The 14742-nt window shown below is 30.5% G+C and overlaps 1 protein-coding gene across 3 annotated transcripts in view; it reads right to left on the bottom strand.

Annotated features, from left to right (window-relative positions):
- LOC143341156 (uncharacterized) overlaps positions 1-14742 on the bottom strand; it is a 33319-nt gene that overhangs the window by 5477 nt on the left and 13100 nt on the right. Inside the window, exons 3-4 of one of the 3 annotated variants that reach the window (XM_076763876.1) lie at positions 11843-11956; positions 2282-2388 (exon numbers count right to left, since the gene is read on the bottom strand). In XM_076763876.1, the coding sequence (XP_076619991.1) occupies positions 2282-2388; positions 11843-11956 (221 nt within the window). The remainder of the gene's footprint in view (positions 1-2281; positions 2389-11842; positions 11957-14742) is intronic. The other 2 variants (XM_076763877.1, XM_076763878.1) reach the window with 2 other exon arrangements.

Raw genomic sequence — 14742 nt, 5'->3', positions numbered from 1 at the left:
CATTAGTCAGGTTGTCACCTGATACGCGTGAGCAACCGCTTTAAAGCTTGACCAGCCAGGTTTTGTTTACGCAGCTGCCAGCACTGGTGAGAATGATTTCTTTGCATATATGAGCCGTTTATTTTGAAAGTGGCGTAAGTCTCATTGTGAGAGTTTCAAATGGACATGGAAAATATTATGCAATAAAATTTTATGAGATCCCAGCTTTTTTATTTTGTTGCATAGTGTTATCAAAGTAGCAGTTGAATTATCAATGTGCAATGAATTTGTTATAAACGAAGAACAACGCCTGTCCACAGAAATAAGCGCATTGTTCTCGCGCAGTCTGCGCTGAAAACCAGAGTGATGAACAGTGTTGTCTCACTTGCTGAGTATTTTTACTTGTTTCTACAATTTTCTTAAATTCGAAATACTTAATTTGCGCTTTACTTGTAATATTATAAATCAAGTTGACACCACTATACAAAAAAAGGAGACCACTCACAAACCTAAAATACAAGGACTTAATGGATTTATTAGATTAAACAGGGTGCTCGGGCACCCTTAGGAAAAGTTTTAATGGGAGATTCTAGAGGCCAAAATAAGACGAAAATCAAGAATATCAATTTCTTGACTAAGGCTTCGTTAAAAAGTTATCAAAAAATTTCAAATCATTCTGAAAAAATTATTTTTGGTTAGGAGGTTCAATTACAATCATTTTTGGTCAACAGACATACTCCTGAAATCCTATCCACTTTCGAGAAAAAAATTCGAGTAGGTACTGAAATTTTTAAACGGAATTAAAAAATTTCAAATCATATTAAAAAAATTATATTTAGTTGCGGGGGTCAATTATAACCATTTTTGGTCATTACACATACCCCCGAAATCCTACGCACTTTTGAGAAAAAAATTCCTTACTGAAAATCTAATTTGGGACCAAAAATGGATCCTCGAAATTTTATGCAAATCTTTAGAACGTCATAACTTCTGAACGGATTGGACGATTTTACTTTTCAAAAAGCCAAACGCCGCGAATTTTAGTGTAGAATATGTAGCAATTATAAAAATATTCGAAAAGTTGTTCCTTGACCCCGCAAAACGAAAAAAATCCCATAAAAATGGTTCCTATTTTCAAACAACCATAACTCTTACAATAGTAAATATATTTTAATGAAACTTTTTTCTGAAGTAGAGCTCATGGGTACCTACAAAAAAGTATTAGACAACTTTTCTGTAGGGCGTCAAACAAAGTTACTAAAAATGAAAAACGAATTTTTAAGAAAAATCGACAGGGGGTAGGTGCCTAAAAATTATTTTCGAAAAATTATTTTCGGTTGCGGGGGTCAATTATAATCATTTTTGGTGAATAGACATACTCCCGAAATTTTACCTAGTTTCGAAAAAAAAATTCGAGGTGTGAAATTTTTCGACAAAATTAAAAGATTTCAAATCGTTCTAAAAAAATTATTATTAATTGCAAGTGTCAATTATAATCATTTTTGGTGAATAGACATACTCCCGAAATCCTATCCACTTTCGAGAAAAAAATTTAGTATAGGTGGAACTTTAAACGTTAATAACTTTTTAACGAAGCCTCCATCAACAAATTGGTATTCTTGAATTTTGTCTTATTTTGGTCTCTAGAATCACTCATTAAAATTTTTTCCAGAGGTGGCCAAACACCCTGTATACCAAATGCACATCATAGTTATTTTAAATTTCTCCCTTATACACAAACTGGAGAAGACTGAATAATAATTAATGAAACAACATTAATTTTAATGTAAAAATTATTTAACAAAGAATAAACGTTGAATATTTTTTTGATTTTATAACATAAAATCGTACATATTTATTTTTACTTCAAGGGAAATTTACTCTTCTTATGAACTTGTGCATTCTTAAGAATTGAAAACGTTATTTCATTGATTTTGAAAGTGGCGTGAGTCCAATCGTGCTATCAAAAACATATTATTGGATGATAAAACTTGGAAGCCCAAAAACATTATTCTAGTATGTCATCTGTTATCCATATATTTAAATTTAATCCAACGCAAACCCGTCAATATTTCGATTCGAATATAAATGGTCGTACGCCACTTTCAAAATAAACGGCTCATATGTAGCAAGGCATTAATGTAGCAATATTTGTATTTTAAAAAATATTATTTTCTATTGTTTGTAGTGTGCTATCAGTTTGTCCGCTCTATTTTGTATAATTTTTGCAATGAGTTGTGCAATCTTCGCATTCCACGCTGCACTTATCGTAATTCTGTATTCGTATAGACGTAATAATCACCTGTTAGATTCGTAGGATTCAAATTGTGCTGACCCGGGAGTAGAATATTCGCGGGTGATTGAATTACTTGTACGGCACTAGGTACTTCTACGTCTGGAACAAATATTCTCATAAAGCGGACTTAACATTCAAGCTTGACGATATTCTCATCTTTAGAATCAGCAAACAAATGATGGAAGAATGATGAAAAATGATCATACAAGGAAATTACCAGTAATCTGATAATACAAGACATCAGTCAATTTATTCTTAACAAAATCTGTACATATTTTGAAAGATTGCAGCGATTTGGAAAATATTTAATAATCAGGGTTAAAATTTGCTTAAAAAAGAAACATCGTTTCCAATATTGTAGATTGATGATATTTCGATCTTTAGAATCAGCAAACAAATGATAGAAGAATGATGAAAAATGATCATACAAGGAAATTATCAGAAATCTGGTAATACAAGACATTAATCAATTCATTCTTAACAAAATCTGTACATATTTTGAAAGATTGCAAAAATTTGGAAAATATCTAATAATCGTTGTTAAAATTTGCTTAAAAAAGAAACATCGTTTCCAATATTGTACCAGATTTGAAAATATATCTACATGCTTTGTAGAGGAAGGTTCATACAAAAGTGGGGTATTCTTTATTATAGGGCGATGTATCGTTTTATTTTTACATGACCGGCACGATGTGCGCTAATAATAACGTAAACTGTAAAATATAATATTATTCTTATCGCATTAATGGGAAAGAAAATGTTTGCTCGTACTAAATCGAAAAGTTATTTATTACGCAAACGTTACAATAGAAAGCGCTTATCCATACGTTAACGTTAATCATCATGTATCTTAAGTTTACATTTTTATATAAATGTCCGTAGGCGTTTCGCGTTATGCTGTTAGTAAATTCGTAAACAAAAATAATTCGTAAAAATAAGTTTGTAAATATTATCGATACAATACTTTAAATATACGTATATCAGTGCGTACATCAATGCATACATAAACATGTGTTTGAAAGTGAAAATCTGTTGTTCTACTGTTGAGTATGTTTTAATAAAAAAATAAACTTTTCAAATTTCTGTATATAGAGATATTTCATATGCGTACTTTTAAATAATCGTTTAACACATGATCGTCACACATTCGAATTTATACAAGAACGTATGTGTGTACACTTTAAAAATTGCTAAATCTTAGCTAGCTAATGGAAAATAAAACCCATTGTTCTTGCTTTTTAATTAATCAAATAAACTTCAATTCGCATATCCAGCATACTCGTTTTGGTTTTCTGACCCGTTACAAATTATTAATACATTCGTAATATAATTAAGAAAAAAAATAACTAAATAAAATTCGAGCACAAAATATAACACTTTTAGTATATAAGGAACTTATTATGGAATGTTTATCATTTCTTCGTTATTCACAGAATTCTTATTTTCAGTAACAACTACCTTAAAAATTTAAGTTTGTATACCTTTTTGAAAGGTAAAAGATTAAAGGCAAACGCGTGAAAACCATAAGAACATAGTCATGTTTGTACTGTATCAAATTAAGCATAGTCATTGTACTTGAAGTAATATCACCAATCGCATTATAAACCTAACCTCTAAAAATATATTTTTTAACAAAATTTGATACCAAGCATTTAAATTTTCTGTCATAGATATACTTGTCCAATACATTTGGAAATTTGAATATGGCGATTCATCATCAGATTACTAATGCAATGGTTTGTTGAAACTAATTAATTTTCTGTACAATGTACATTGATTTTGTGCGTTGTAAATAATTTCTTGACGTATTGTATACAGAGTAGTCCAAAAACTTAATTTCTCTCAAATATCATCGCTATTTTAGTAGAAAGAAATAATGCTTCTAAAACTTGTATATTTTCGAGACGAACATGGAATAATTTTTTTGTAGATGAATGAGTAGAAAAAGTTTTGAGATCAATGTATTTTTAAATTGAATATTTAGCTCTTTAAAGACAGAATTCGATAGAGTAATGAATTTCGAGAATAAAAGTATTAGATATTAATGTTTATGAGATGGCCACATTAAAATCAACTGGAGTACTGCGAGGTAATGAAAGGGAGAAGATAAACAAATAATGAAAACTAGAGATAAAAATTGCAAATAAATTTAATTCTTTCATTTTTGAAGTTATTAATTAAGATATCCCGATCCTGGTGACTTTAGTAACTAGGCTAGACCAGAACTTAGTTCTAAGTAAAAATAGAAAACAATCGTCGAGGAAATCTTTTACATAAATCGATTCGATGGACCATTTTGCATACCATGTATAACGTGACAATTTTGAAATTATTTATGATTATGGCGTTCGAGGGTTTGCGACGCAACACTGCATATAAACATTGTAAGGTAAGGTTATATTAGAAACATTATATTTTAGAAGATAATTCATTTTGATTTTTTTTTATATTACGATGCTACTTAAGTACTTCTAACTGTAGAAATGTATCAAGTATCAAAATCTTCTTTTAACTACATATTCGTTAAATATTAAGGAATCATAAAATTAAAACAAAATAAAAAAATCAGAATTGAAAAAATAACTTCTTTATTTTTTAATATTTTAGGAATGTATAGTTAGAAATTAAAACATTTGAGGCATTTCTGAAGTTACGAGCGCTTAGGTAACGTTGTAATATTAAAGACAAAATAAAATATTTCCTAAAATATTAAGTTTTAAATAACCTTACAGAGGTCATTAAATCATAAAATTTTCTGTATGATTTTTTTTTTCTTGTTTCTAATTCTATAAAAATATTCAACATTTCTAAATAGTACGATCACAGACGAGATATACGAGTAGACCTTTCACCTAATGTATTTTTTCGGCCCGTTTCTCTGGGGCTCTAGAGCCCCATTACCATTTCCGTGTCACTCGCAACGTTACCAATAGATTTAGAAATGAACACAAGAAGAAGTGAGATAGAGAATGAAATTACAGAAATTTTATTATTTTTTAACGGAATGAAAGCTGTACAGTCCATCATTGGACATTAATCGATTAATTTTATTGGAATAATCAATCGATTAAGATTATTTAAAAATTTCAAGATTATTAAAATACCTAAGGATGTATTTCATTGATACATACAACCGCAAATCCTCTATTTTTTATTTTAAATTGTAATACATCATTTATTTAAAAAATAACTCGGTAAAAACGTATTTGCGAATCGAAATCAGTATTATCAAACCGCGCATCGGGGGCCCCAGGAACTCCTCATTCCACTTTCGCACACTATGCCCAATTGCGTACACGTGAGATCGTAAAGTTTCGGAAGGGGCAAGAAGAACAGGTTGATACTCGCTTTCCTTCTCGTTCTTGCATCGTTGACGTCGCTTACATTTCTCGAAAGTAGGCCTGGCATCGCCAATCGCCACACGTTCGAATCGTCAGTAAACGGCAAAAGCCAACGTGACTGACAGACCTTACATTTCTCGAAATCGGACCTGGACGCTTTTTGAAGATTTATTGACTTTCCATACGAAGCAATCATGCACTATATACAGGGTGTTTGGCCACCCCTGGGAAAAATTTTAATAGAGGATTCTAGAGGCCAAAATAAGACGAAAATCAAGAATACCAATTTGTTAATGGAGGCTTCGTTAAAAAGTTATTAACAATTAAATTCAAAAATTTCAAATCGTTCTGGAAAAATTATTTTCGGTTGCGGGGGTCACTTACAATCATTTTTGGTGAATAGACATACCTCCGAAATCCTGCGTATTTTTGAGAAAAAAATTCAGTACTGTCGGAACTTTAAACGTTAATAACTGTTTAACGAAGCCTTCATCAATAAATTGATATTTTTGATTTTCGTCTTATTTTGGCCTCTAGAATCCACCGTTAAAATTTTTCCCAGGGGTGGCCGAACACCCTGTATATAAGGTTGTATAGCTTTCGCCGTATACCTACTTTCTAATAATATGGGAAAATTTTTAAATATAAAAAAATGTAAGAATACTGTAGAATTTTTGCAATGGAGAATTATTGAAGGAAAATGAATTGATTATATCCATATGTATATATCGGACACATCCCTCGCAAACATGCCGCAAACAATGAGAAGAAAAATGCCAATCTGTCTTTTTTAAAAACCCTGCAACTGATCTTTGGCTTGCAACTCGTCCTCCTTATTTAGCAATTATTATAAACGTAGACTCATTAAAATTCGTAGAAGTAACAAAGTTATAGTCATTTAAAGGGAAGAGTACCCAGCGGTTAATAATCATATCAGAAATTTTAAATGCGTTTTTCTTGAAACCATATTTTCGAAACTGGCTGACATAATATCACAAATTCAAATTGATTAATGGATTTGAAATTTATAGAAACATGTCTGTAAATATAAATTAATTGGAAATAAAACAAGTTAATCTACATTCAAAAAAGAAAGGCTTGATGATGAATGGAGAAGACTGAAGATGATTTTTCAAGTGTTTGAAATAAATTTTACATAATACAATTAACTACAATTTATCCCTATCTTCTGCAATATAGAAAAATTTTATATTGTATATTTAATTTTTATTTTGATTTTAATTTCAAACTTTAGCCTTTGGGTGACTATGTGGGGCAAACAAAACACGCATGCTGTTGCTAGAGGTCGTGTCTTTTTATTTTATACGGAACCTCGCGACTCTCTCCGTTATCCAACTAACGCGTTTCGCGTTTTCGATCGCCTCGCTCGCGTTTCTGGAAAACAAAAACCGATCCCCTATTTCAGGGGAACGTCCATGCGTCCATGCGTCCATGCGTTTTCACCTTCGCCTTCGAAAAAGATTAAGTAAAAGAGTTTTCCTTCATTGAAAGAAGAAAAATTTTCCAGTCTTTTATTTTAATATGATTGATTTTAACGAATCAGCGTTTTTTTAAATTGCTAAACAAAGAGGACAAATAGGACAGTATTTCCAAATTTTTTCAGATTTAAAAATTTAAAATTACATTGAAATTCATTTGATTGTTTAGACTCAATCGCATAAATAGTATAAATATATGAACGCACGTCCATAAGCATAGTAAGAAAATGTCTTTTTTTTAATAGTTAAAATATGATTAGGGAGTCTTGAAACATGTATTTCCGTAAAAAAAATTTTGAAATTTTTTTACATTATGGTATTTTGCTTATATGCGCATACATAGGTCGGAAAGTAAAAAATGCCTGGGCAGTCGAGATTCGATATCGCATGCCAGTGATACTAGGTCGAATTTCAGTTGTGTTGAGAGCAAGAAGGGTAGACTCACATTCGCCACCTTTCTCAAATCCCCGAAGCTATACGAAACGCCAGAACTCATAAAAAAGGTGGTTGCGCATTATGTGTGTAAGTGGAGGGGCAGTTTCCTTTGGCCACAGGCTTGCCGTCTGATAATACTGCACTGCCAACTCACATGTATTTACGCACACACTACAGCTTTCTGCCCATCAATACTAATTCAGTGAATAGTTTCTCAACTGACCGCCCTCCATGAGAAGAGGCCGCTAAAATCATCTCCGAATTTCCAGGTCGGTATGGCAGTCAGATTCGGCCGCGAAAGTCCATAAGGTGATTGGTCTACTCGTATACCTCGTCTGTGGTACGATAGTCATATGTTATCGACTTCTGCTTTATAAATTAATATCTCAAAAACTATTAGCTTTACGATAGATGAACCCTAACTCTTTTATTCCCGAAATTCTTTACTCAATTAAATTCTATAATACAAAATAGATCATATTTAAATAAACTGGCTTTCAAATTTCACCACTATCCATTGGCGAACTATTATTAACACATTATATTGCATTTAAAGCCACATAAGTTTTGCAAAAATAGCAAAGACATCTGTGGTGGACAGAATTATTAGACCATCCTACGTGTACTTATGTGTAAAGCATAGTATAGTATAGTATATATACCTATATATTTATTAAGTTAGTAGTAATAAAAATTGGAAGCCACAAATTTTCATGCAAGAATATATAGAAAACGAGGTATAAATTAATATTTGAAATAATACATGTACTACAGAGAGACGACTTGATGGCCAGGCACGCTGATTGGCCGTAACGTAACAGCGACATTTGTCCTCACAGGCATTGTCATTATTGGCTGAGTCGATCACAACTACAATTCATATTGGACGACACTGACGGAGCCATAAGCTCAGAATATTAATCATGAATAGAAAAATGTATCTCTCGTGGATATGGAGATCTTACTACTATGTAGCATGATGTAAAAGCAGGGTTTTCTGGTGGGAATCAGGCAGCACAAAGACCTACTCCCTTTGCTTTCTTATTCAGTTTGTAGGTGCCTAGCCAACAAGTCACCTCTCTATGGTACTCTAAGATACAATTACAGAAAACACTGTGTGTAAAACAATGTCAGAAGACTGGAAGGTGTGCTGAAATGCAATCAGGCCGTTGTTGATTCTATAAAGAATTACATTGTCAAATTGGCTACAGCTTTCTTCGTATAATCGTAATATTAATAATTAAATTTCTTTTTATCGAACTAAAGGGGATTATGCATTCGGGCTCATTTTCGATCCTAATTCGATCTTTCTGGAAGTTTCCTAGGATTAGAGGAATTTCATAATACAGTATTACTCGTTATATTTCTATTTATGTCATTCATATCATCGATTGTTATAACGGGTGAACCTAAAGTACAAACTTAACCAATTTCAATAATTATGAATTTTGACTAGCGTAGTATAGGCTGTGCTTTCTAATGGCACTCTTCGTCGATCGACATGAAATTTGTAGGGGATAAGGGAGAGTGGGCGTGGATTCTAAATATAAAGTTTCAGATTCGGGAATTTAATAGTTTCTGAGATATTAGTTCAAATTTGGATATTTTTTATTTCGTCACTACACATATTTATGTTGGATTTGAAGAGTTTATTGCAAATTAACATTTTCAGGACGAGAAAAATAAAATTGAGCATAAAAGCCCATTTTCTGTGGGACATTTTGGTGTTATTATTCAATATTAGCGTAAGTACAACTTTTAGTTGATAGTATAACTTTTTTGGTCACCAAAATCAAAATGTAATGTAGCTTGAAAAGAAGACAGATAAATTTTAAGCGAGACACTCTATAGAAACTGAGGCTCGATATCGCTATAATTCATCAGCTATTCAACGTCTGTTCATATAGGCAGAATTCAATGTATTCTTTGGAAAATTTGTTTATTAATATCTCGGAAACTATTAATTATCCGAAGCTGAAATTTTAGATTTCAGTCCTCCCCTCCCCCTCCAAATCTTGTAATGATCACAGTTGGAAGCAAATAAACTTTATTAAAAATGTTTAAAAGATCTGAAGGATCTAGCATTTGAAAATTTTTAAATGAAAATAATTTATTCTGTTTATAATTATCTACCAGTTGCTATTTTTAGTTTTTACCAAATAAGAATTTATTCATCAAGTTTTATCTAATTACTGTCTTTACTATTGATTTCCAAGTTCATGAGAATTGAATTATTACTATAATGCAAAGAATTAATTGTATGGTTAAATTCACTGATCTGAACGAAAATTCCAGTTACTTGAATAAAAAATTATAAATAATGGGGATAATCAGTGGACTTCTATTATACGATCATACCCGATTATATGAATTACGCCCCGTCGAATTCATATAAATGGAATACCACTGTAGGTATCAATTTCTGGTTTTATTTTTGCTTAATAGTCATTAGGAAAGAGAAATTTAAAATTAGTCTTGGGATGAAATATCTCATTTATCAGAACTTTCTACTTATTTAAGTTTTCTTAACGAAACTTACTTAAAACACACAGACAAATATGTATGTATTTTTACTCAATGTATAGAGATTTATGTACTTATAGCAATTCCTTAATTACTTTTTAACAATACTGTGAGTTCCAGCACCCAGAAAATGATAGAAGAAGAACACTCAAATTCTAAATACTTATTTATACAGTGGATGTCAAAATCGTGTATACAAAAACACGGAATTTTGTCAACAAATCTTACATATATGTTGCATAAATTGAAAATCGTACTATTAAAATTAGTACCAAAAGAGATAGGCGCATCTAATGTTTCATATTATCTGTTAAAATACCAATCAAAAGTGAGCACATACATAGTATACAGGGTGTTTGCCATTCCTGGGAAAAATTTTAATGGGGGATTCTGGAGACCAAAATAAGACGAAAATCAAGAATACCAATTTGTTAATGGAGACTTCGTTAAGTAGTGATTAACGTTTAAAGTTCCGCCAATACTGAATTTTTTTCTCGAAAGTGGGTAAGATTTCGGGAGTATGTCTATTCACCAAAAATGATTATAATTGGTCCCTGCAATTAATAATAATTTTTTTAGAACGATTTGAAATTTTTTAATTTAATTGTTAATAACTTTTTAACGAAGCCTCCATCAACAAATTGGTATTCTTGATTTTCGTCTTATTTTGGCCTCTAGAATCCCCAATTAAAATTTTTCCCAGGGGTGGCCGAACACCCTGTATACGATTATTTAAGAATGCTTTTTTCCTTTTAATTTATAAAAATACCTATATTTAATATTTTGTCAGTCCACTATTAATTCTAATTATTCAGAACAACCGTCTTACAATAATTCGTTGCTTGTAAAGCAATTGAATATTAATCACTAAGATCTTCATCTATGTTCAACATGCAGCAAATATCATACACTACCACGTTGCTACCATTATCTTAGTAATCTGCTACATAAATATTAAACAAATTTCATTTTTGTAATGTGTATACTAACTTTTGACTATTACAGTATACTCGAATGACTACTTTCTAAATTTTATATACTACATAAAATCACATATTTTTTTGTTTTTTTTTTAGAGTGAGTTCTGATTGGAAAGTTAAAACAAATTAACAATTATGGCGATTTGAATATTTCTTTTAAAGATTACACTGACATCCCATTCTCTCTTAATAATTTTTTAACAATAGTTAAAAAATTGATATCCACAACGAATCTTTTTCATCCTGTAAAATTTAAGAAATGTCAACTTTGGGCCGAAAATTATCCCGAATGCATTAGCCTCTAATCTTTTTCTTACAATTTTTTGTGAATGCAATACTCGAATTAACACTAAATTCATACTGAGTATCTTGTTCCAAAATCGTTGCCACCGACTAATATGAAATATAAACTTACATGAATAGGGAAATATAATTTGAAAAAATACAACGTAGGATAGACAACTAAGAAATATTGAAATATTATAAACTAAAAAGGTAGTTAATAATGAGATAGAATAATGAAAAAGTAACAAACTACATATGTTTATCTCAATGAATGAAACTGTCTTTGTGAAATGTGAAATTTAAATAAAGCAACAATTGGTTCATTAATATAATCAATATTATGTATTTAATACTTTTAAATAAAAACAATTTAAGGTTATTTTGTGAACTGATTTGTATGCCATGAAAGAAAAACATGAAAACGAATTTACGATGATTGTTAAAACATTTATTCAATATTGCTGAATAAAAGTGTTGAAATTTAAATATCGTACAAATAGATACTTACGTCCATAAATTGTTCCTTGATGGCGTCTGCGATGCCGGCGACAACACGCTATGCAACATACTACCAGTGTAAACAGTATTACAACAATGACAATCACTGTGACAGCGATCCTGTAATACAATGATATGAATTTAATCAAGATTATACAGCCACGATAATCAAATTTCTATTTCTCGATTTCAAATGTAACTAAAGAAAAATCTTTAAGAGATTTCTGTACACATTGCGGCAGTATTATCCCTGGCAAAATGTTTTCGGCCAAACACAGCAATACGAAATTACTTCAAAATAATGTAAATCAATTTCGATTAAATAATATCTTTGGACACAAGAAGGCGTATGATCGAGGAAGAAAAACAATATACTTTGGAAGTAATTGAAGATTCTAAGAAACTACCCTAATGTAAAGAAATGTACATTAACAAAGTACATATATTACAAAATACATACAATTTAATAATATATTAATTCAATGCCTTTAATCTATAATATACGTATAACTTAAATTTTAATAATATTTTCTTTATAACTATGTAAAATGACTAATACAATTATTACTACAAAAGCAAATAACTCTTTGTGCATCGAAAGAATTATAATTTGACTCGGACAAACATGTGCAATGATTCAGATGTAGCACAATATACATGTAGTTAAATTTAATGAAAAGTTTCAAATTTTTTGAGTCAACTGTATAAGGTTACATATAAATAATATTATAACAGATGTAAGAAATTTTTTATAAAAAAAATATTCATTATTCTTTTACAATAACGACGTAATATTATGTCTGAGATTTACGTAAAATTGCTAAAATTCCGAAATTTCAAATAGAATGCTATACTGGTTGCAAGTGTCCAATCGATCTGAAATTGTTCAGGGAACATTCTATATTTATACATAAACATTCTAGAAACGAAAAAATTTCTTTCGTTTTCTGTTTTATAAATATTTATTTCATTAGTCGATGATTGAAAATCGCCTTCGACTAATTCTTTGTTTGACATAGGTATGTGTCGTCACTTATTGTATAGACACACGTATAAAATTTTCAAGATCTCAACAAATCTTTCCAAATCGAGAATTCTACGATATAAACAATTTCGAATAGTAGAAAAATAAATATTAAATACTGTCAAACAATAGAGCAATTTATTGTAAAAATGATTAAAAAATTGTATAAGTCAATACCAAAACATTGGTAATTATTCGGAATAGGGGGCACTTCACCGATTTCGATAATTGTCAAATATGTATGGAACTCAATGTCGTTAGAGGATAATCTCCTGTGCATGATATCGGTGATGGATTGAGCGGTGATTTGATGTGTAGAGATTGGCAGTGATGGGGGAGTGGGGATCAGAGCGAAGCCAGTAGGTGAAGGGGGAATACCGGGAGTCACGGTGGCACAAAGGAGTCACGGGAGTATGAAGGAGTGTAGAAAGTGAAGGAGGAAGAGTGTGCATGATTATTAAATTTTTGTGCTTCTACATATATATTATTTTTAAATAAATCTGTATGTTGAAATATAAAATACAACAAATGTAATTGTTATTATCATGATGTACAAATAGAAATAAAAATTTTGAACCATCGACTGATAGGTGGCGGAGGAGTAACGCAAATATAAAATTTATGGGAAGTAAAGCGAAAAGTAAAAAATAATTAGGGTTATACGGTGGTTAGAATCCCTGCTTGAATCAAGCAGTTCCAGAAAGTAGTGGGAATTTCCCTTTGTATGTACCATCAAGATATTTAAGAAATCACTTTCTATTTTACTCTGAAAGTTACCGCACAACGTTTGGATCTCAGAATTGTGTAAATAGAATGATTAGTAATGCAAATTTTGTACACACTAAAACGGATTTAATTGAACAATCATAAGAAAGTCTAAAATTATTCTCGCAACATATTGTAAATTAATTTATTTTTGTTAAATTCACTAAGTGATAATGTTTGACTATGTAAAATCCACATCTGTAGTTCCTTACATATTACACCTTTGTACTAAAGGGTTTAATCCCGTTAATAAATTAATAATAATAACAACAACAACAACTTTGTAACGCAATGAAAGGTGAAAATTGTGACATAATAGATTAACTGAACATTAAAAATAACCGTGTGATGTCATTTCTGGAATCACTTTCATTGAAAACATACTACCGATTTATTTAAAATATTTTCATTAAGAAATAATGACAAATATATGAATTTTTATTTTTATTAGAAAATGAATGTCGTTGCGGTGTACGATAAAAATCGTTCTCGGCTGGGAGTGAACTTTTTTGCACCATTGTTGACCACTCGACAGACAGATATCCCGTATCGGTATATCAACACCAAGATGTGAAAAATATCTTTATCTAAATAAAACTTTTAAATAACGGATAAAAGAACAAAAAATTGTCTTCGTTATCCAAAGACACAAGTAATTAATTTATCTTTACTCGAAGAGCAACGGATAAATTAATTTATCCGACGAGTACAGACAATTTTCTATTCACAAGGTGTTTCATCCGCAATGTCAGTTAAACTTTTCATCTGTATTTGTATCTGTATCCAAAGACTTAGACCATTATCCATAAATAGCATGTAAATTATTCATAAAATAGTTACAAACAAATAATTTGTAGCTTTTTAAAACCGTATTATCACTGCATAGATTAAAAGTAGTGTTTATATTGTTCAGAAATTTGTTACGAATATAACTTATAATTCATTGATTTTAGAAGAAGAGAGATTTCAAATAATTAATAATGTACAAATTTGCGATTTGTCAAATCGAAAAAAGTTACTACTGTATAAATATGTAAGTACATAGCGTGTGAATGATTGATTTTATACTAAACAAATAATTTATCAATTTTCAAAAAGTTCGTTAGTACCGAATAAG

This window comes from Colletes latitarsis, chromosome 4 (assembly GCF_051014445.1).
Source record: "Colletes latitarsis isolate SP2378_abdomen chromosome 4, iyColLati1, whole genome shotgun sequence".
NCBI lineage: Eukaryota > Metazoa > Arthropoda > Insecta > Hymenoptera > Colletidae > Colletes > Colletes latitarsis.
Note: the sequence above shows the minus strand (reverse complement) of the source record. Positions and strands in the feature narration are given on the sequence as shown.